The sequence below is a fragment of the Zootoca vivipara genome, chromosome Z (assembly GCF_963506605.1).
Source record: "Zootoca vivipara chromosome Z, rZooViv1.1, whole genome shotgun sequence".
NCBI lineage: Eukaryota > Metazoa > Chordata > Lepidosauria > Squamata > Lacertidae > Zootoca > Zootoca vivipara.
Genome location: NC_083294.1, coordinates 45,485,613 through 45,509,724, shown reverse-complemented (window position 1 = coordinate 45,509,724; position 24,112 = coordinate 45,485,613). Strand labels below are relative to the sequence as shown.

At 47.2% G+C, this 24,112-nt stretch overlaps 1 protein-coding gene across 3 annotated transcripts in view; it reads right to left on the bottom strand.

Moving 5' to 3' along the window:
- Window positions 1-24,112, bottom strand: part of GPC3 (glypican 3) — a 225,059-nt gene that overhangs the window by 125,314 nt on the left and 75,633 nt on the right. For all 3 annotated transcript variants that reach the window (XM_060270435.1, XM_060270437.1, XM_060270436.1), the window contains exon 3: window positions 12,572-13,266. In XM_060270435.1, the coding sequence (XP_060126418.1) occupies window positions 12,572-13,266 (695 nt within the window). The remainder of the gene's footprint in view (window positions 1-12,571; window positions 13,267-24,112) is intronic.

Here is a 24,112-nt window from a genome sequence, read left to right as displayed (position 1 = left end):
TAACAGAGTGAAAATTAGTCATAACAAGGCCCCATCTGCACAAAATACATTTAAATCAGTATCATACCACTTGAAACAGTTGTGGCTTCCCCCAAGGAATTCAGGGCACTGTTGTTTGTTGTGGGTGCTGAGAATTGTCAGGAGACCCCTATTCCTGCCCCCTACCCCACCTAGAGCATCAATTTGCAGTTCCCTGGAAAGAGGCTGGGTTGTTAAACTGCTCTGGGAATTGTAGCTCAGTGATGAGAATGGAGCCTCCAGAGAACTCTGTGCCCTCAATGAGCTACACTTCCCAGGACTCTTTGGGGGAAATTGTGGTTGTTCTAAAGTGGCATGATACAGCTTCAAATGCATAATGCAGATGGAGCTCAAGTTACCAAGGGACTCCCTTGACTAGGGCAGGGCAAAGCATTCCCGACAGCACACTCTCATTGAAGGGCTTTGGGCCCAGCAAGTTTATTAATGGGTAGTAGAAAAGAAATTAAGAGATGAATAATAGAGCCCTTAAGAAGGGGAGCTAATTCATTTGGCTTCAATCAATACACATCATTCTCAAATCTGGTCAGCAGCCTGTGTGTGATTCTGCTGCCGTGGATTACTGCAAATCCTGCTTTTATTGCTATTAATCATTTTTAGTTCACTTTGTTTTATTGTGGGGATGTGGGATGTGGGAAAAGAAAAGGAGATATAAATGAATGATGCCCATTCTCTATAATCATTTGACCAGAAAGTATGTAATGCTATGTCTTGGCTACACACACACACACACACACTCCAAAAAGAGACAAGGAAGGTTACTTTTGGCTTCATTCTCTGCAGACCTGTTAACAAAGCAATTAGCCAGGTTCTAACCTAGTACTGTAGCTCCCTTGGGAGCAACTGCCAGTGGTAGCCGAGTCAGTGCAGCTAACATCAAGGATGCCCTAGGAATGACCCACTAACAATGCACAAGTTGCAGCCTGAAGAAGGAGATTTTTATGCAATTGGCAGGCAGATCTAGAGTTTGCAAAGGGCCACAACATTTTTCAGGTGGGGTTTATATGGGTTGCCATCTGTTGAAGAGCAAAAACGGGTTGCCAACTTCTACTTTTAACTATGGATCGCAATGATGACTCTCATTTTACATACCCGTGAAAAAGAGGACATGTCCTGGATAAAGAAGACATATGGCAACCCTAATCAGGGCTTAGCCACACTTATCTTTCGCCTCACTCTTTCCAGGGACAAGCCTACACTTCAAAGCTCTTTTGACCTGGAGTTTTCCTTGCAAAAAAATTGTTTAAAGCTGAAGTACAACGATCCACTGTTGGAGTTTTCTAAAGATTTCCATTTACTCCAATTCAGTTTTAAATAGCAGGTTTAAATGGGTGCTCAGACATGGGGCTTTAAAGTGTGGACCATGCCTGATAAGCGTGGAGGTAAGTATGGATCAGTCTTCAGTCAACGATGCTCCCACACCGCTATCACACCATGTCATCTGTATTCTGAAATGGTGCATTAGATCTCGGCAGTGGCTTACAATTTATGGCCTGTCCCTTCACTTAAGAACTGCAGAAAAGGTGAAAGTCACTCTTAAATAAATAGACAGTCCCTAAACCCAGGCTTAAGGGACCCAGGTGGCGCTGTGGGTTAAACCACTGAGCCTAGGGCTTGCTGATCAGAAGATCAGCGGTACAAATCCCTGTGACAGGGTGAGCTCCCGTTGCTTGGTCCCAGCTCCTGCCAACCTAGCAGTTCGAAAGCACGTCAAATGCAAGTAGATAAATAGGAACCGCTACAGCGGGAAGGTAAATGGCGTTTCCGTGTGCTGCTCTGGTTTGCCAGAAGCGGCTTTGTCATGCTGGCCACATGACCTGGAAGCTGTACGCCGGCTCCCTCGGCCAATAATGCGAGATGAGTGCGCAACCCCAGAGTTGGTCACGACTGGACCTAATGGGTCCCTTTACCTTTACCTTAAACCCAGGCTTACAATCCATAAGACAGAATACAAAAGGAAAGGGGGATCAGTAGGGGTGGGGGAAAGCAATGTCAGGCACCCATTCTTAAAAGCTACAGTTCTTAAACAAGGCAGACAAAGCAAGGGGCATCACTAGGGGACAGGTGAGGGGGGGGGAGCCGAAAGGTGCAACTTCTGTCTCAACAGAACCAGTGGAATGGCCCTGCTTCCCTTCTCTCCCTCTGCCACAGCCTGATGTTTTCTCTTCTCCTTTTCAACATCAGAGTGTGAAATAGCTCTAACGGAAACATAACCAGGCATAAAAAAGTTAGTTATCCTCCTTGCCTCCATGAATGACAATTTAAAAATTGATTGAACACATCAGAGATAAAACAGGATGGAAGGCATGGTAAGAGGGTGTGAGAGAATTTGCTTTTACCCGCTTTGGCCACTTGGAGGGAATTCTGTCGAGGCAGCCACATGCTCACCCCTCATATCTTCACTATAGCCCCATCTGTTACTGTGGGAGTGAGACAGTCTCAGCAGTAATTTGCTAGTTTGTCTGCTGGGGACCATTCTATGCTGTAGATGCTGGCATTCCCTTTCTTCTGCAATTGCCATAACCTGCCCTGGGACCACTAGTGAAGAGCACATCTACACATCCAATTTATTTATGTCAAGCTCTTCCTCCCAGGGCAGCAAACAGTAAGTGATGAATCATAGAATCATAGAGTTGGAAGAGACCACAAGGGCCATCCAGTTCAACCCCCTGCCAAGCAGGAAACACCATCAAAGCATTCTTGACATATGCCTGTCAAGCCTCTGCTTAAAGACCTCCAAAGAAGGAGACTCCACCACACTCCTTGGGAGCAAATTCCACTGCCTAACAGCTCTTACTGTCAGGAAGTTCTTCCTAATGTTTAGGTGGAATCTTCTTTCTTGAAGTTTGAATCCATTGCTCCGTGTCCGCTTCTCTGGAGCAGCAGAAAACAACCTTTCACCCTCCTCCATATGACATACTTTTATATATTTGAACATGGCTATCATATCACCTCTTAACCTTCTCTTCTCCAGGCTAAACATACCCAGCTCCCTAAGCCGTTCCTCATAAGGCATCGTTTCCAGGCCTTTGACCATTTTGGTTGCCCTCTTCTGGACACGTTCCAGTTTGTCAGTATCCTTCTTGAACTGTGGTGCCCAGAACTGGACACAGTACTCCAGGTGAGGATGACCAGAGCAGAATACAGTGGTACTATTACTTCCCTTGATCTAGATGCTATACTCCTATTGATGCAGCCCAGAATTGCATTGGCTTTTTTAGCTGCTGCATCACACTGTTGACTCATGTCAAGCTTGTGGTCTACCAAGACTCCTAGATCCTTTTCACATGTACTGCTCTCAAGCCAGGTGTCACCCATCCTGTATTTGTGCCTTTCATTTTTTTTGCCCAAGTGTAGTACCTTACATTTCTCCTTGTTAAAATTCATCTTGTTTGCTTTGGCCCAGTTGTCTAATCTGTTAAGGTCATTTTGAATTGTGATCCTGTCCTCTGGGTTTATTAGCCACCCCTCCCAATTTGGTGTCGTCTGCAAACTTGCTCAGGATGCCCTCAAGCCCATCATCCAAGTCATTGATAAAGATGTTGAATAAGACTGGGCCCAAGACAGAACCCTGTGGCACCCCACTAGTCACTACTCTCCAGGATGAAGAGGAGCCATTGATGAGCACCCTTTGTGGCTCAGGCACACTGCAGTCCCCGTGGGATCAGCACAGGGTAGTTGCTTCCCTCCCAGCTGCCCTCTGGTGGCTGGGGACAGTCGCAACAGCCCAGCACACTGGGAGCCAAGCCCTGGGCCGTGCTGATTTTGGGAGCAGTGCACCAGGCTCTGGGGCGCCTGGCCTTGGCTCTGGGGCGCCTGGCCCCCAAGGTAAGTGCCGTCCAGGGCACCCCACCCTCCCTGCCCCCCTTAGCTACAGGATCACCTGCTCTATCATCTGGAAAATCCACAGAACAGTCAGGAATTCACCAGTCTCTGGGAGTGGGCCATCATAAATGGTCCCTCGCCTTTGCAGGGGAGAATCATCGCTGCAATTCCAAACCTCACCATGAAGTGTTCTGACCGTGATAATGAGGTGATGGTTACCCCCTATTTCCAGGCCAATGTTGGACCAATGACCACCTGAGACAAACCCACTGTTGCCGGGGAGGCCATGAACTCCTGAGCGAGAGAACTGAGGCACCCTCAGCATGGATGTTGAAGTCACCTGCAGCCTTTTCTCTCCCAGATACTTCGGTGAAATTAGTGCTGTGAGTAACAAGTGAAATGCTGAACAGCTTTATCCCCAAGTGCTTTAATCACGGTTCTCCTCCAGTTATCCATTTGAATCTTTGTTTACCTTTAATGTACCAGTAAATTGTTCACGAGTTATTAATCCCAGAACAGAAAAGGCCATTTGTTTAAAATCACCAGCCCTTCCTCCTCCTAGCCCCCCTCCACCTGTCAGCTAGTTCCCTGCAGTTAGAATCATAGTTGGAAAAAACCACTAGGGCCATCCAGTCCAACCCCCTGCCAAGCAGGAAACACCATCAAAGCATTCCTGACAGATGGCTGTCAAGCCTCTGCTTAAAGACCTCCAAAGAAGGAGACTCCACCACAGTTCCTTGGCAGCAAATTCCACTGCCGAACAGCTCTTACTTTCAGGAAGTTCTTCCTAATGTTAAGGTGGAATCTTCTTTCTTGTGGTTTGAATCCATTGCTCTGTGTCCGCTTCTCTGGAGCAGCAGAAAACAACCTTTCTCCCTCCTATATATGGCATCCTTTAATATTTCATTTCTGTGCGCTGCTCTGGTTCGCCAGAAGCAGCTTTGTCATGCTGGCCACATGACCCGGAAGCTGTCTGCAGACAAACGCTGGCTCCCTCGGCCTATAGAGCGAGATGAGCACCGCAACCCCGGAGTCGGACACGACTGGACCTGATGGTCAGGGGCCCCTTTAATATATTTGAACATGGCTATCATATCACCCCTTAACCTTCTCTTCTCCAGGCTAAACATGCCCAGCTCCCTAAGCCGTTCCTCATAAGGCATCGTTTCCAGGCCTTTGACTATTTTGGTTGCCCTTTTGTAAGGCAGAAATCCTTCATCACACTTCATTCCTTTCAAACTGTGAGTTAAATCTTCTCTGCTGTTCCTCTTTCTCCTAGCCCCAAATAAAGCTCTCCAGGCCCTTTTTGCATTTTGCATCTACAGCAGCATTCTACCAACCCAAAGCTATTTCTCTGCCAAGCCCACGATACTCTATGTTTGACTCAGAGCAGCTTATAGCAGCATCTGGATTCTGAACAGTTCCTGCCAGCCATCCGCCAGCATGTCTAGTGGTCAGAATTGACCCATTCTCCTAAATCCATCAGTTACAGACTGCAAACTGAGTATTTCTTGCTTGCAAGTAATCTCATTTTTTTACAGAATTACAAGCCTGGTAGATGAAGGGAACACTGTGGATGTAGCCTATCTTGATTTCAGCAAGGCCTTTGACAAGGTGCCCCATGATATTCTTGTAAAGAAGCTGGTAAAATGTGGGCTAGACAATGCTACCATTCAGTGGATCTTTAACTGGCTGACTGACCGAACCCAAAGGGTGCTCATCAATGGCTCCTTCTCCTCCTGGAGAGTAGTGACTAGTGGGGTGCCACAGGGTTCTGTCTTGGGCCCAATCTTATTCAACATCTTTATCAATGCCTTGGATGATGGGCTTGAGGGCATCCTGATCAAGTTTGCAGATGACACCAAATTGGGAGGGGTGGTTAATATCCCAGAGGACAGGATCACACTTCAAAATGACCTTAACAGATTAGACAACTGGGCCAAAGCAAACAAGATGAATTTTAACAAGGAGTAATGTAAAGTACTACACTTGGGCAAAAAAAATGAAAGGCACAAATACAGGATGGGTGACACCTGGCTTGAGAGCAGTACATGTGAAAAGGATCTAGGAGTCTTGGTAGACCACAAACTTGACATGAGTCAGCAGTGTGATGCAGCAGCTAAAAAAGCCAATGCAATTCTGGGCTGCATCAATAGGAGTATAGCATCTAGATCAAGGAAAGTAATAGTACCACTGTATTCTGCTCTGGTCAGACCTCACCTGGAGTACTGTGTCCAGTTCTGGGCACCACAGTTCAAGAAAGATACTGACAAGCTGGAACGTGTCCAGATGAGGGCAACCAAAATGGTCAAAGGCCTCGAACCGATGCCTTACAAGGAACGGCTTAGGGAGCTGGGTATGTTTAGCCTGGAGAAGAGAAGGTTAAGGGGTGATATGATAGCCATGTTCAAATATATTAAAGGATGTCATATAGAGGAGGGTGAAAGGTTGTTTTCTGCTGCTCCAGAGAAGCGGACACGGAGCAATGGATTCAAACTTCAAGAAAGAAGATTCCACCTAAACATTAGGAAGAACTTCCTGACAGTAAGAGTTGTTCGGCAGTGGAATTTGCTACCAAGGAGTGTGGTGGAGTCTCCTTCTTTGGAGGTCTTTAAGCAGAGGCTTGACAGGCATATGTCAAGAATGCTTTGATGGTGTTTCCTGCTTGGCAGGGTGTTGGACTGGATGGCCCTTGTGGTCTCTTCCAACTCTATGATTCTAAGTACTCATGGGACTTCCTGGGAATGCAATGGGGAAGAAGAACAAACAGCACAGATAATTAATTCTGACAACACATTGCTCAACTGGAAGGGAGGTCATTCTAAAGCACTCAGGCTAAGCCAAATATTGTTATAGGGATGCACAAATTTTTAAATATGGATCCGATAACCATCAATCTCATTTAGATGCCTATTTGGCCATATGGACAAACTGCATCAAGATATATATTTCAGAATTGGTGTATTATTTTTATTGTTGACTTGAGCTGCCAATGTTTCTTTCCATTTTCTTGTTATTATACTGATGAAATTTTTAAAAAAGAAATCTATAGGTTGTATCCAATGGAGCAGTAAGTTAAAGTCATTTAGTGGGACAGTTGACATGCATCACGCACAGGGTTACATCCCAGGGATTGCACACGAAGTTGTGGGTATAGCCAGAACAACCCCACATAACCATCCCCACCTTTCTGAAGCTGACATTCCAAGCAAGCTTTGTTCTGTGCCTTGCTAGCCAGGCTCTGTGAACCTCTCAGACCCCAGTAAGCAAGTCTGAGAGCTTATAAGCTCTCCACCTTGTGTGCATTTAATTTGGGTGATTTCAGCTGGCTGGCTGCGTAAAGCTGCAATCACACAAGTTGCAAGTCAACTGCACATTCATTCCAAAGGTGAAATGTTTTGTGCCAGCAGAAAGTTGTTGCACAAATGAACAAGCAAACAGATCACTCATAACATTGTTGCACAACAGAGTGCACCTCAATTGCCTGGGCAACGAGTGTCCACTAGCACAACTGTTGCACTGGATTCCTCTGTTGTGCAACATTCAAACTCATCCATCCTCTAGTGCAAAAGTCCTTGTGCCAATGAATAGAGAACACTTGATCCAGCCCCATGTTGTTGTAGGAGAGTTAGCCATCATCAAGACCCCCACACCCCCAGGCTGGTCAATGCAAAGTGAATTTCAAGGAGAGGGAAAGGAAGCCTCTCTCATTTACACTGGTCATCAGCAGCATTTAAACATCACTGGCAAGGCTGGTCTTCAAGGAAATCTGACAACTGTTCTGCTGAAAAAACTTTCTGGTAGGGTTCCAGGAGGCTTGAGTGAAGCCTCATTCGAGGACAGGATCACACTTCAAAATGACCTTAACAGATTAGACAATGTTAAAAGGGAGAAATGTAAAGTACTACACTTGGGCAAAAAAAAAAAAAATGAAAGGCACAAATACAGGATGGGAGACACCTGGCTTGAGAGCAGTACATGTGAAAAGGACCTAGGAGTCTTGGTAGACCACAAACTTGACATGAGTCAACAGTGTGATGCAGCAGCTAAAAAAGCCAATGCAATTCTGGGCTGCATCAATAGGAGTATAGCATCTACATCAAGGGAAGTAATAGTACCACTGTATTCTGCTCTGGTCAGACCTCACCTGGAGAACTGTGTCCAGTTCTGGGCACCACAGTTCAAGAAGGATACTGACAAGCTGGAATGTGTCCAGAAGAGGGCAACCAAAATGGTCAAAGGCCTGGAAACAATGCCTTATGACAGGGGTGTCAAACTCAAATTCATCGGGGGCCGCATCAGCAGTTTGGTCAACCTCAAAGGGCCGGTTGTATCTGTAGGACTATGTGTCCACTCTTTATTATCATAAATTATTGTCACTGCATTCAATTATTACTGTTTTTTTGTAATAATGTAAGTAATAACTAGCTCTGAAAGCAGAAACATAGTCAGAATAATGGCAAGTAGATATTCAAATGTACAATCATTGTACAATTTATTGAAAAATGATTTTTGGTAACTGCACTGGGTGGTGGAGGCTCGCTAGGGTTTCATGCAGGAGCTTTGCAGAGCTACTGGTACCTGGAGATGCTGGGGTCCTTCTGCATGCAGGACAGATGTTCTGCCAGTGAGCCACCACCCTTCACCAAAGGGACTGGCTGAGGTTGACTCACTGGAGCTGCTCTCCTGGTTCCAGGGTTTAAGGGCCAGAAGTATAAAGCAGCATCCTATGTTTCTGAGGAGAGGGAGAGGGAGGGGAGGGGAGGGGAGGGAGGAAGGAAGAAAAGAGGGGAGAGAAAGAAGAGTAGGAAAGAAGGGAGGGAATAAAGAAGGAAAGAAAAAGAAAGAGGGAGAGAAGACAGAAAGGGAGAAAGAAGGAAGGAAGTAGAGAGGGAAAGAAAGAATAAGAATGAGGGAGAGGAAGAAAGATGGGAAGGAAGGAAGGAAGGAAGGAAGGAAGGAAGGAAGGAAGGAAGGAAGGAAGAAAAGAGGGAGCAGGAGGGAGAGAGGAAGGAAGGAAAGAGGGGAGAGAAAGAAGAGTAGGAAAGAAGGAAGGGAATAAAGAAGGAAGGAAAAAGAAAGAGGGAGAGAAGACGGAAAGGGAGAAAGAAGGAAGGAAGTAGAGAGGGAAAGAAAGAATAAGAATGAGGGAGAGGAAGAAAGATGGGAAGGATGGAAGGAAGAAAGGAAGGAAGGAAGAAAAGAGGGAGCAGGAGGGAGAGAGGAAGGAAAGAGGGGAGAGAAAGAAGAGTAGGAAAGAAGGAAGGGAATAAAGAAGGAAAGAAAAAGAAAGAGGGAGAGAAGACGGAAAGGGAGAAAGAAGGAAGGAAGTAGAGAGGGAAAGAAAGAATAAGAACGAGAGAAAGGAAGGAAGAAAGGGAAGGGGGGGTCGCCACCTTGATTCAGCGCCAGAAAAGAGCGCGAAGGGACCCAGGGGCAAAAAGCATTTCCCGTGCAGCGTGAGGCAGCGGGTGTCCGTTTTAGGAGACGTGTGTAAAGCCTCAGAGTTGCACGTTCATGAGGCTGAGCCGCTGCTGAGCTCACGTTCATGAGGCTGAGCCGCGGCAGGAGGAGGAGGTGGTGGAGGTGAGGCAAGAGGAGGAGGCGGCTTGCCGGGTCGGTGCCCGGCAGCGCCGTACGGAGAGTCCTGAGCCTCTGGGACGCAGCAGTGCTCTGTAGCACTTTGAATCCTCTTCCTCCTCCACGCGGCGCTGCTGGGTGCTTTGTCTGTGCTTCAGCAGCAGCAGCCGCCGTTTCCAGGCGCCGAGCCGTGGCAGGAGGAGGAGGATTCAAAGTGCTACAGAACACTGCTGCGTCGCAGAGGCTCGGGACTCTCCGTGCGGCGCTGCTGGGCGCTGACCTGGCAAGCTGCCTCCTCCTTCTCCTGCTGTGGCTCAGGGCGCTCCACGCAGCGCTGCTCCGGCCGCCTTTCTACCCCCCCCCTCAGGCCCCAGCTGTTTGTCGGCGCTTTGTCGGCTGGGTCCCGCTGGCTGGGGCGCTCGGCGGGCCACATGACGAGGTCTGGCGGGCCGGATTTGGCCCCCGGGCCTTGTGTTTGACACCCGTGCCTTATGAGGAACGGCTTAGGGAGCTGGGTATGTTTATCCTGGAGAAGAGAAGGTTAAGGGGTGATATGATAGCCATGTTCAAATATATGAAAGGATGTCATATAGAGGAGGGAGAAAGGTTGTTTTCTGCTGCTCCAGAGAAGCGGACACGGAGTAATGGATTCAAACTACAAGAAAGAAGATTCCAGCTAAACATTAGGAAGAACTTCCTGACAGTAAGAGCTGTTCAGCAGTGGAATTTGCTCCCAAGGAGTGTGGTGGAGTCTCCTTCTTTGGAGGTCTAAGCAGAGGCTTGACAGCCATATGTCAAGAATGCTTTGATGGTGTTTCCTGCTTGGCAGGGGGTTGGACTGGATGGCCCTTGTGGTCTCTTCCAACTCTACGATTCTATGATTCTATTCTATGATTCTATGAGTGAGGAGGGACCCTCCCATTCTTCTCATGTACACTTGTGTCTGCTCCTTCCTCCAGAGCATGAGGTTCAGTGGGGGGCATTTTCTGAAGATATACTGGGGAGGAATCAGAATGCAGTTTTTTTGCAATACCTTTTTTTTGCAATCTGATGTTATCTTCATTTACAATTACAAGAAACTGCCTCTGAAGATGGTTTGGAAACTTCAGATGGTGCAAAAATTTAGCAGCCAGGTTACTCACTGGGGCAGGATAGTTTGAACATATAATGTGAATCCTGGCCCATCTGCACTGACTGCCAAATAGTTTCTGGACCCAGTTCAAAGTGCTGAACCTTAAACAGCTCAGGACTACAATTCCTCAAGGACTGCCTCCCCCCATATTGATCTTCCTGGACCCTGAGATCATCTTCTGAGGCCCTTCTTCGTGTGCCCTCTCTCCATGAGAGGTCTGGAGAGCGGCAACATGAGAACGGGCCTTTTCTGCAGTGGCTCCTTGTTTGTGCAATGCTCTCCCCAGGGAGGCTCACCTGGGGCCTTCATTACATCCCGCAGTGATGGTGAACCTATGACAGGCGTGTCAGATGTGACACACAGAGCCCTCACTGCTGGCACGCAGCCCATCGGCCCATTCGCGCTGTTGTTGTTGTCCCCCCCCCATTTGTTCTCCCGCTCCTCATCACGCTACAGCTTGTCTCCGCTGTTAAAACCTGTTGTCTCCGCTCTTAAAACCCAGATCCTTTTTTGTTGTTGCTGCTGGTAGCCAGAGATTGTTTTAACCCTTTCTGTGCTGTTTTTTCTGGCGCTTTGGCAGACGATGATTGGGTGTAACAGCGTTCATTTTTTAACCAGTTCTGTGCTGGTTTTTTTGGCGCTTTGGCAGACTATGTTGGTGCTGCGTGTTAGTTCCAGCGAAGGTATTATGCCTCATTTATTTCTGTTCTCCCCTCCCCAAAGCGCAGCAGCTTTGGGGCACCCCACAAAAAACCTCCAAAACTTTGGTCAGCAGCTCCCCCCCAAAAAGCTCAACAACTCTGGGCACTTTGTGATAAATAAGGGGTTTTAGGTTTGGTTTGCTTAAATAATTAGTTTTTTCTTTATTAAATACAGTTATATATTACAAGTATACATTTTTGTTATTTAAACTATAAATATCATGAAATTATGTTTTTTTCTTGAAGTGACACACCACCCGAGTTATGCTCGGTTTTTTGGCGAAATTTGACACACCAAGCTCAAAAGGTTGCCCATCACTGCCATACTGTATTTTTAGTTGTCAGGCAAAAGCATTCCTCTTCTCCCAGGCCTCATAAACTGTGGGAGGGTTGTATTGTTGCGTTTACTATATTATGCATTTTGTGTTTTTATACTGTAAACCACCCTTCGCTCCTCACTATTTAATATAAAAACAAAAACCATCTAGAAGGCAGTTGGTTTCTATGTGTAAATGTGGCCAACATCATTGCAGTTCTATATTACACCCAAATACTTCCTTTTCATGTTTTAAATCCTAATTTAATTTTTTGTTTGTTTGTTTGTTTGTTTGTTTATCATTTCCCCTTCCTTGACCCCAAGGTACTAGGGCAGGTGACAAGAATTAAAACACAGTATCAGAAACAGTCCAAAGCAATGTGAAACAAGGTGGGCCCTGAAAATAGGGTAAAGGGGCACATCTTCAGCCTCTGCAGGGAGGAAGAGACTCAGGGGGTACTATGCAGTCAGCAGCGAGGAAGGGGGGAAAGGACAGGCGAGAGTATCCGCCTGCATCTCCTTATCCTCCCCTCCCACAACTGCATGTTTAATTAGGGTTTAAAATGGCCACCCACTTTGACAGTGGCAGATTTTCCCAGGTGCATCCAACCCAAGAATGCCTCAAACCCATTCCAAGCAAACCCCGGATCAGCCTGATTTGGGATCTGGGATTTTCCTCAGCTGTTGCTAAGCTCTATTGCACATGTTCACACGTAGTTGCTTCTGCATATGTTTCTTTCCGCTCACCCCTCTCAAAGAAATAAAGAAATAATAGAAACATGAGAAGAGCCTGCTGGATCAGGCCAGTGGCATGCCTGGCTCAGTATCCTGCTCTCCCGATGGCCAGCCAGATGCCCCAACGGGAAACCAGCAAGCTGGCCCTAAGCTCCCCTCCTGCAGGTTCTAGTTACTGGTATTCAGAAGCAGAACTGCTTCCCACTGTAGAGCAAATGGTCTGTAAAAACTGGAAGGAGAACTCACCGTCACTGACAGCTTCCCAGCATTCTTCTGCATGTACGTGATGGCATCTTGTATCAAGGAGAAGAGACTGAGAAGCACATGCTCCATGTTGTAGATGCCCCTCATGCCTCTCGTCAGCCCTTCCAGAGAACGGAGGTACTCCTGCCAATAGCTATCTATCTCCACCACGCTGGCCAGGCACCCCTGCAGCACAGAGCCACAGAACCCAGCACATGGCTGCACCATCATAAGGTCTTGGCAATGGGCACAGTACCACATCTTCAGCAGGGCCCTCCCACAGTCCTTGCTGAACTTCAAGTGGTCAGTGGTGTTCACCACCTCAATGCCAAGGTTGAGTGCCTGGAGGAAGACTCGCGTCACCTGGAGAGACTTGGACACCTGTGTCATCATGATTTTGGGAAAGTTCCCAAACACCTTCAGGTCTCGCTGGGCAAGTCGGAGGCACTCGGTCATTTCCAGTGAAGGATCCAGTGAGCCCGGCTTCACCAGGCGCGGGTAGACCAATGGGAACAAGCTGTCAAAGAATTCATTTATCATGTCATTGACGTTGATGTCTGAGCCCAGGATGTACAAGGATATGTCTGTAAAAAACTCCCCCACCAATTTAGAAGCTCTGGCAGCTATATTGCGATAATAGTTTCTGAACATGGAGTTGGTGTAGTTTCTCGCATGCCGCACTACAATTTCAAAGGCTTCTGGAAAAAAAAAAAGAAAGGAGGAGGGGTCAGTGAATCCTGTTTCCAGAAAGCAGAAACAGGGGAGTCTTCTTCTATGTGGGTCTTCTTCTACGAGGAGGGTCTTTAAACCAGTTTCAGGCAATGTATAGATACATCTCCCATGCCTTCTGAAGGCACATCCGCAGAACCACACAAGGAGAAAAAGAAGTCCAAACTGAAAACGATTAAAGGGGAGTGGTTACATCACAGAGTGAAAAGGGCATCTTAAACCATGACTCCCTCTCACCCTGAAGGCAATTAGAAGCACAGTCTGCTTTAATTAAATCATTTGCTTTAAACTGTGCCACGCCCCCCCCACCATACCTGCCAAGTCTCCTGCTGAAAAATGTGGGATCAGCAGCAGTGCGGCACCGGACGTTGCGTAGAAGCATGCGGCCACCACCAAGATGGCCGCTGAGCATGCGTAGAAGTGACTTCCAGTGCCGCTCTGCCCTATTTCCGGTGCCCACATATGGTCAGAGCAGCACCCAAAATGTAGGCTCAATGGCAGGTAGGAAATCCGGGGAGGGGGGTTTTCCGGGATTTTTCTCCATTCGGGAGAACAGTGGGAAACGGATTAAAATCTGGGAGTTTCCCATGAAAAACGGGATACTTGACAGCTAAGGGCTATGCACTGTAGAAGCTGAAAACTCCCAAATAACACCACACTGGATGACTGGTTTTTGACTCTTTCTCAGACCAGCAGAGAACCGCTGGAACGGGAATGCGGCAGTCCCACTACAGCAGCACAGCCTCAAAGGATTGGCAAAAATAATTCAGAATGAGAAGAAAAGTCACTTGATGCAACAGTGTTAGCCCGTCTGGAAGGAGTTGCCCCAAGATTGGGCAAAAACCTCACATCCGAATGTATTCAAACAGTTGAAGGTGTTGTGATAGCAGCAAACAAAGCTATGGAGCTCAGGCTGAAAAACTGGCCTGCAATCAAATGAATCAAAATAATGCAGGCAGACATCAAATTAATGTTGAGAAATGCACAGGATAGAGACCACTGCCTTAACGTCTGTATCTGTGGAGCACCAGAGCACTTTGCAGAATCAACTTGATGGGAAGCTTTTGCAGTATTAATAAGATGCTTCATGATATTGCTCTGGAGTTTGAAACAATTGAAAGAATCTATGGCATGTCCAAAACCTAAAGCAGAAGAACCCCCAAGGGACATTCTTGTTATTCTTTTGTTATTTGCGCCTCCCCCCCCCCCCTTGGGCTGGCAGCAGCCAAGGCATGCAGAGCAGCCCAAGCCCAAGCCCAAGCTCCCCCCACCCCCAAAAAAACCCTGACTTCCTTTAAAATGTAAAAATCCACCCATGTTGGCCCCCCAAAAGAGGACATGTCTCGGTTTCCCCAGACATATGGCAACCTTACGCAACCCTCTTTGAAGACATCTCTTTATAAAATTTTGTGGAATATATATTTACACACACACACACACACACCATGAATGCAAAAACAGGCTCCAGCGGTTGGAGTGGGCAAGACCAAGAGTGGGTCCAACAGTAAAGTTGGCAGTTCCTGCATGTGCCGTAGAGGGAAGTGAGGGCAGGTGGGGCTCATCCACCTGGGAAGGGAGCCCATCTAGGAGAAGGAAAACTCTGGCCCTAATCCTCTGCTGCCTTGTGGGACATCTTTGGGAGAAGAAAAGGCTAAGGAGTAAACCCTACACAAATCCGCAGTGGAGTCCCTAAGAGGGTCGGACGGCGCCTTGTACACCTCCTTCTGGCAACTCCTGCAGTCAAGCTGGTGCCAAATGTAATGCTCTGCTTTCCTTTGGATCACATCTTTTTTTATTATTTCCATAATAATCTTTATTTACTTTACATATTTACAGCCAAATACATTTCACTTATGTCAAATTTTCTGTAACATTATTTTCCAGCAGTAAATAAAAAGAGAAAAAAGGGGAGAGGGAAAAAGAAAAAGGAAAAGGAAAAAAGAAAAAAGAAAAAAAAGGAAAAAATCTTTAACTGTAAATCACATATTAATGCATAAATTAAAATATGGCTTCCACTCTACCTTTGTTTGCCTTTTTATAGACTACTTTACATTTGCGCGGTTTGTCTTTCTTTATGTTTATGATCCTGGTTTCATTATTATTAATTTCTTCACATATGTACTCAATTTTCTTTCCATGTTTGTGTCAATCCAATTTATACACTCTATGCATTTGAAAACTTGTCTTATTATCTAATACATTGCATTTGTTGTTCTGCCTGAGTGCCAATAAAGAAGTTTAAGCCATGGTTATGAGATTGTGTTCGTTTTGCTGAGCTCCTTATGATGTTAATATCCTATCCATATTGAAATGTACTCGGAGTCGAGAGTGAATTTCATGCTCTTTATTCAGCTCATAGTCATCAAGGAGAAGAGGAGAAGAAGAATGGCTCTTTTCCCAAAACCATCTGCTTATATACATTATTTACACAATGGGCCTTGCATGATTGGCTGCTTCAGGGCTACACCTGTGGGCCAATTATATTGTGGATTGACTTCTGCCTGCAGCCTGATTGGCTGCTCCTACAGGCCAATCAGGTAGCAGATTCACTTCTGCCAGCCGCCTGATTGGCTGCTCCAGCAGGCCAACCAGGTTGCGGATTCACTTCCACCTGGAGTTGGATTGGGTAGCTCCCGCTGATTCTGAATCCTATTGTTCTAGGATTCAGCTCAGTACATAACACCCCTCCCCTCTAAGTTCCAGTCCTGCCCGGGAAGTTGCATTCGTAGTCCCCAAGGTCTGCTGGCCGCCTCTGTGTGCGTTGTGGCCTGGGGTGTTCCTTGGTCAGGGGTTCTGGTTCTGGCTCGTGTTCTGAGGCTGCTGGCTGTGCCGGGGCTGTCTGGTCTGGCGCCACTGAACCACTAGGTTGTAGCTCTGGTTCCGGTGTCCTTCCAGCCTCGGGGCGCCCCTCTGTGCCTACTGCTTCTGCTTCCCCTGCCCACCCCTCTCGCTCTACAGGCCTCACTGCCCTGCTGTCCCCTTGGGACCCCTCTGTCCCACTCTCCTCCCGGGTTCCTCCTGGGAATCATCGCCGTAGCTGGTCGCAGTGGCGGCGCCAACATTGCCCCCCTTCCGTTAGTACCTCGTACGACACGGGACCGGTCACCTTGGTGACTGTGGCGGGTACCCATGCTGGGCCTGCCCCAAAATTCTTTGCGTACACTGCGTCCTGGGCCACAAATGTCCGGGGGTTCCTGCCTTTCCCCACCACTACCTCATCCTGGGCTCTGTCGGGGTGAAGTCGGTCCAGTCTAGTTGCAAGGCGTCGGCCCATTAGTAGTTCAGCTGGGCTCCGGCCCGTCGTTGTGCTTGGGGTGCTGTGCTGTGCTAGAAGAAATGCGGCAAGGCGGTATTCCCAGGCCCCTTGTGTCATGCGGCGGAGGCTGTCCTTGGTGGTCCGCACCATGCGCTCTGCTTGGCCATTGGTGGCAGGGTGGAATGGTGCTGAGCGGATGTGGCGGATGGCGTTCTGCGCTGTGAAGGTCTGGAACTCCTCTGACGTGAATGCGGTTCCATTGTCCGAGACGAGGGTGTCAGGGAGCCCGTGGGTTGCAAAAAGCTTACGTAGTACCCGGATGGCTGCCGCCGTAGAAGTGGACGGTACCAGTGCGACCTCCAGCCATTTGGTGTAGGAATCCACCACTATGAATAATGTTTTTCCCTGGAAGGGGCCAGTGAAGTCCACGTGCAAGCGTGACCATGGATGTCGGGCGGACTCCCAGGGCTGGACTGGGGCCCTTGGGGGATCCGGGCGGGATTCTTGGCAGGTCTGGCAGTGTTGGACCCAGGCCTCTATCTCTCTGTCAATCCCCGGCCACCACACATAACTCCTGGCAAGGGCCTTCATCCTCACTACCCCTGGGTGTGTCTCGTGTAGGGCTGTGAGGACCCTTTTGCGGGAACAACAACCCTGCTTCCCCATAACAGGCACCCCTTGTGGGCCGACAGTTCATGTTTGCGGTTTGTGTAGCCAGCGAATTCTGGCCCGGGGCTGCTGCTGGGCCATCCTCGCCACACCCAGTCCAGGACCCGGGAGATGACCCTATCTTTTGTGGAATGGTGCGCAACTTCTTGTGCCTGAATGGGTCGGTCGGGAAGCAGCTCCAGGGTCATAACCTCTTGCGCAGGCGCTGGGTCGGGGCCTGTTTCTGGTAGTGGTAGCCTGCTGAGGGCGTCTGCGTGGCCCATCGCCTTCCCAGGGCGGTGGATTAGTGCATACTGGTAGCCGGCAAGGAAAATTGACCACCTGAGGACACGTGGAGACAACACTTCGGGGGTCTGCTTCTCGGGGGCAAACAGGCCAAGCAACGGCTTGTGGTCAGTCACTATGGTAAAGGGCCGCCCGTACAAGAAATCATGGAATTTTTTTACGCCCTTCACGATTGCCAGACCCTCCTTGTCAATCTGTGAGTAGTTTCGTTCGGCTGCAGCAAGCGTCTGGGAGAAGTATGCCACCGGCACCTCTCTTCCATCCGGGAGTTGGTGTCCCAGGACAACGCCGATGCCATAGGGAGAGGCGTCGCATGCCAGCACCACTGGCAGCCTCTCGTCGAAGTGTGCCAAGACCGAGTTCGAGACGAGCAAGTCCTTGACTGCCTGGAATGCGGCCCTTTGTCGCTGGCCCCACACCCAAGGGGCCCTTTTATCTAGGAGTCTGTGTAGGGGCTCCGCTACCGCTGCCTTATGGGGAAGGAAGGCATGGTAAAAGTTCAATAGTCCCAAGAATGACTGAAGTTCGGGCTTGCTCTTGGGCGCTGGGGCCTCACAAATGGCCCGTACCTTGTCACCGGTTGGATGGACCCCTTCTGCGTCCACCTTAAATCCCAGAAAGTCCACCTGCGGCACTCCCAGTAAACACTTTTCCCGCTTCACCTTGAGGCCCGCCGTCTGGAAACGGTGCAGGACGGAGCGGAGGCGGTCCTCAAATTCCTCTGGTGTGGGCCCGGCGATCAGTACATCATCGAAGAAGGGGGTGACGCCAGGAATCCCTTTAAGGAGAGAGTCCATTAGATTCTGGAATATGCCTGGTGCCACGCTAACGCCAAATTGCAGCCGCTTTACTCTGAATGCCCCTCTGTGCGTCACAATCGTCTGAGCCTCTGCTGTGGCTTCGTCCACAGGCAACTGTTGATACGCTTGGGCCAAGTCCAGTTTGCCAAAGATTTTTGACCCAGCCAGGGTGGCGAGGACATGGCTGACCACTGGCACTGGGTATGCATGGGCCGTGAGAGCCTTGTTTATGGTGCATTTGTAGTCTGCACAGATGCGGACCGAACCGTTAGGCTTGACGGGTGTGACAATTGGAGTTTCCCAGGGGGCGTTGGGCACCGGCTCCAGCACTCCTTGCTCCACGAGCCGGTCCAATTCCTCGTCTATGCGGGGTTTCAGGGCGAACGGGACCCGGCGGGCCTTGTGCCTGATGGGTCGTACAGCGGGGTCTAGCTGTAGGGCAATGGGGAGTCCTGTATATCGTCCCAATGCCCCATCGAAAACCCCTGGAAACTCTTTGCATATGGCGTCCACGTCCACTTGTAAGCTAGTGCGGTTCACCCCGGTAACGGCTAGCCCCAGAGGTCCAAACCATGCCAGTCCCAGTAAGCTAACGTAGGGGCCCTTAACTACCAGAAAGTCCAATTGTTGCTTTCGCCCTCGATATTGCACCCTGAAGGTCCCCACCCCCATTGTAGGGACCTTACGTTTCTGGAAGTCCCGGAGGGTGAATGGGGCCGGCCTTAGTTTGGGACCCCCATTAGGGCACAGTTCCCTTAATGTTCGGGCCAAGATTATGGATAGAGTTGAACCCGTGTCCAGCTCCATGCGGCATGGGGCTCCCTCTATCTGTACCTCTATATAAATTTTCTCTGTGCTGGGATGGGGCAACTGGAATACCTGGTAGTCCGTGATCTCCGTCGAGTTGCCTTGGTGCATGGTGCCGTGTGACCTGGGGCTCCTGGGTCGGTCATCTGATGCTTGTCGACGGGTGAGTCGAGCCCGACACACCCGGGCGATGTGTCCCAATTTTCTGCACTGCCTGCACTCTGCGTTGCGGAAACGACAGGTCCTCCTCTCGTGGTTCTCCCCGCAGCTTGCACAGTTCCCTCCTTCTCGTCGAGGCTGCTGTGGTGTGTGTGCTGCTTGAGTGCGCCGCTGTACTCGGTGTACTTCCTGTCAGATTCGGATTCGTCGGTGAGGTCTTCGTGGTAGACCCTCGGTTGGGATGGCGGGGCCGGTCGTGCCTCTTGCGTTGACCTCTCGGCGGCTTCGGTTGCCAGGGCTTCCTCCAGAGCAATCTGGAACGTGAGGTCTTTTTTGGCGTAGAGGCGTCGTTGCAACATCTCGTCCCTCAGGCCACTGACGAGGCGGTCACGAAGCATGTTCTCCAACTCTGAGAAGTTGCATAGCCGGGCGGCTTGGCGGAGGGAGGTCACAAACCCAGTTATGGTTTCCCCCGGGGCTTGCCGCTTTGCGTAGAAGGCATTTCGGCAAGCTACCACCGAGGGCTGTGGTGAGAAGTGCTCCTTCAGCCGTTCCATTATTGTTTTGTAAGAGACGGTAGCGACATCTCTAGGTGCAAGGAGAGCCCGGGCGATTTCAAACGTCTCCTCTCCACAGACGCTGAAGAATGTCGCCCTCTTCATGGCATCGTTGGTGACTTCTTTTGCTTGCAGGAGGAAGTTGAAACGGGCGGCGTACCCTTCCCAGTCTCCTGATGCTGGTTTGAATGGCGAGAAGCTGCTGTCGGTTGCCATTCTGGGTTCCTTGGGTCCTGGAGCTGAAGCCTGGATGCACGGTGTGATGCAGCGGTGCAGCAGGTGGCGGTGCTGCGGTGCAGTGCGTGGTGGCGGTCAGCTCAGCAGGATCCCACCTTCGTCGCCAGTGAAATGTACTCGGAGTCGAGAGTGAATTTCATGCTCTTTATTCAGTTCATAGTCATCAAGGAGAAGAGGAGAAGAAGAATGGCTCTTTTCCCAAAACCATCTGCTTATATACATTATTTACACAATGGGCCTTGCGTGATTGGCTACTTCAGGGCTACACCTGTGGGCCAATTATATTGTGGATTGACTTCTGCCTGCAGCCTGATTGGCTGCTCCTTCAGGCCAATCAGGTAGCAGATTCACTTCTGCCAGCCGCCTGATTGGCTGCTCCAGCAGGCCAACCAGGTTGCGGATTCACTTCCACCTGGAGTTGGATTGGGTAGCTCCCGCTGATTCTGAATCCTATTGTTCTAGGATTCAGCTCAGTACATACCACCTATATTTCAAAAAATTTCCCCATTCTCTTTCATACGTTTCGTTATCTTGGTGTCTTATTTTTGAAGTTAGTCTAGCTACTTGCATGTACTCCACCATCTTTTTACGCCAATCCTCTATTGTAGGGATTTTATCCTGCTTCCATACCTGGGCTAAGATCATTCTCGCTCCAGTTGTTGCATAGAGGAAAAGTTTTATATCATTTTTCTCTACATCTTCTCCCACCATTCCTAAGAGGAAGGCCTCTGGCTTTTTCTTTATTGTATATCTTAAGATCTTTTTTTATTTTGTTGTATATGTTCTCCCAATAATTCTTTACCTTTTGGCATTTCCACCACATATGGATGAAATCGCCCTCTTGGGTACCACACTTCCAGCATTTTTTATCCCCAGTCTTAAACAATTTGAACAATTTCATTGGTGTGAAATACCACCTGTACATCATTTTATATAGATTTTCTTTCAATGATGTACAGGCTGTAAATTTCATTCTCACGTTCCATAATTTCTGCCATTCTACATAGTCAATGTTGTATCCTAAGTCTATAGCCCATTTAATCATGACGGATTTGGTTTGTTCATCCTTGGTCTTCCACTCAAGTAAAAATTCGTAGATTTTTGATAGCTTTTTCGTATTATTATCCATTGCTAATTCCTCCAATATTGTCTTTGATTGCTCAAACCCTTTTGCTCTTCTATCCTTTACAAATGAGCTATAGATCTGTTGGTATTCCCACCATCCTTGTAGTTTATCTTTTAACTCTTCGTATGTCCTCATCTTAAAAGTATTATCCTCTGCTGTTATTATGTCCCTATACTTCAACCAAGTCCTCTCCATATTTAGCTTCTTCACCGATAGAGCCTCTTGCATCGATAACCACCCTGGAGTCTTCCTTTCAAACCACTCCCTATACCTCAGCCAGACTTCCAGCAGTGGTTTCTTTATAGTATGTTGTGAAAAACCTCTATGAACTTGTGCCTTGTCGCACCACAAGTATGCGTGCCAGCCAAATCGGTTTTGAAAGCCTTCAAGATCAAGTAGTTCTACATTCTCTAGTTTTATCCAGTCCATTAACCATAAAATGCAGGCAGATTCATAATACAGGCCAAGGTCCGGTAGGGAGAAGCCGCCCCTTTCTTTTTTGTCCGTTAGTATTTTAAATTTTACCCTGGGCTTCTTCCCCTGCCATATGAACCTTGAGATTATCCTTTGCCATTCCTTAAATTGTATTGTGCCTGTGATAATGGGGATTGTTTGGAACAAGAAAAGTAATTTTGGCAAGATTGACATCTTTACGGCTGCCATTCTGCCACACCATGATAGATTCAGTTTATTCCACGTTTCCAAACTAGATTTCACTTCCTTCCATGTTGGTATATAATTGTCTTTAAAAAGACTTGAGTTTTTTGGTGACAACCAGACACCTAGATATTTTGCTTTTTTAACTGCCGTTATTCCTGTTTCTAGTTGCAACTGGTCTGTTTGTGTACTACTCAGATTTTTTACCATCATTTTTGTCTTGTTTCTATTCAGTTTTAAACCCGCTAACGCCCCATACTCTTCTATTACTCTTAAGGCCTCCTTTAATGAAGTTTGTGGATCTTGCAACGTTAAGACTATATCGTCAGCGAAGGCCTTTAGTTTGTATTCTCTTATTCCGTGCTTAATTCCTATTATATTTTCTGTTTTTCTTATTTTCTGTAATAGAACTTCTAGTGTGGCTATAAACAGTAGGGGCGAAAGCGGGCAGCCCTGCCTCGTACCTTTCGAGATACAGAAGGCTTCAGTCAAATCGTTATTTATAATAATTTTGGCTTGTTGTTCTTTGTATATTGCCTCCACACAGTTCATCAAACTCTTTCCTATCCCCATCACCTCCAAGTTCTTTTTCATAAAGCACCATATGACATTATCGAATGCCTTCTCGGCATCGATGAAAATAAGGGCTGCGTGTTTATTAATTTTGACGTCCAAATAATCTATTATGTTTAGGACGTTTCTCATGTTTTCTCTAAGTTGTCGTCCGGGTAGAAAACCTTGTTGATCTAAGTGGATTTGTTGGTTCAATATTCTTTTAAGTCTCTGTGCCAATATATTTGCAAAAATTTTATAGTCTGTGTTCAACAGAGATATTGGCCTGTAATTTTTTACGTTGGATGGATCTGTCCCTTCTTTATGAATTAGTGTAATATAGGCATCTTGCCATGTTTTAGGTAATTGGCTCTCTTTCATTATATTATTCATTATTTCTTTCATAGGTGGTACAATTTGTTGTTGGAGTTTTTTATAATATTTTATTGTCAAGCCATCAGGCCCTGGGGCCTTCCCCTCCTTACCTTTTTTAATAGCTTCTAAAATTTCCTCTTCATCTATTGGTTTTTCTAGTTGAGCTGCCAATTCCTGCGGGATCTTATTTAATTTATGATCTTCTAAATATGCTATGATCTTTCCCATGTCTGGTTTCGGTGCTTTATATAATTCCTTGTAGAATTTAAGAAATGCCTTTTTTATCTCCTTCTGACTGTCTATTGTTTTGTCATTTTGGGTAATTTTGTTTATGATGTTTTGCGATCTTCTTTTTTTCAATTGCCAGGCGAGCCACTTTCCAGTCTTATTGCCAAATTCAAAACTCTTCTGTTTTAAAATGTTTATTTTCCATTCTATCTCTTGACTAATTAGCCCCTCAAGTTGTGTTTGCAGCATATTATATGTTTCTTTTAATTTCTTGTCCTGCGGTTTTTTTGCCAATTTCTTCTCAGTCTCCTTGATTTTTGTTAGGATGATTTCTTTATTCCTTTCTTTTTCTCTCTTACGGATACAATTTTGTTGTATTAGGAGACCCCGCATGAACGCCTTACTGGCGTCCCACACTACTTTAATGTCTGTACCTTTGTTCAAGTTCATCTCGAAATACATTTTTAGTTGTTCTTTCATTTTTCCTAAGATCTTACCATCATCCATTAGACTGTCGTTCATTTTCCATCTAAATGCTTTTATTTCTTTAATCTTCCATTCTAATAGTACTACTCTATGGTCTGATATAGTTTTTGGCATTATTTCCGTTTTAGTTACCTTAGTTGTTAACTCTTTTGATACCCAAATGTGATCTATCCTGCTCCAGCTCTGAAACTGTTGCGAGAAGAATGTAAAGTCTTTTTCTTTCGGATTTTTCCACCTCCATATATCCACCAACTCATTATTTTTTATTAGTGAATCAAATGAGGTTGGCAATTTCCCCTGTCTGATATTTGTTTTCTTTTTGGTTGATTTGTCCAACTCTATGGATGTTACTCCATTAAAGTCTCCGGCTAAAATGATCTTATGTTCCATATATTCCTCCAAGATTTTATCTAGTTTCTTATAAAATTCTACTTTTGCGTCATTAGGGGCATACACCCCCACAACCATCAGTTTCTGCCCTTCTATTTCAATCTGAACTCCTAGGATTCTGCCTTCATTGTCTTTAAAAATTTGTTTTGCTTCATATTTGTCTTTTACATAGATAACTACCCCTCTCTTTTTCTGGGTGTCTGAGGATGTAAATTCTTTCCCCAACTTCTT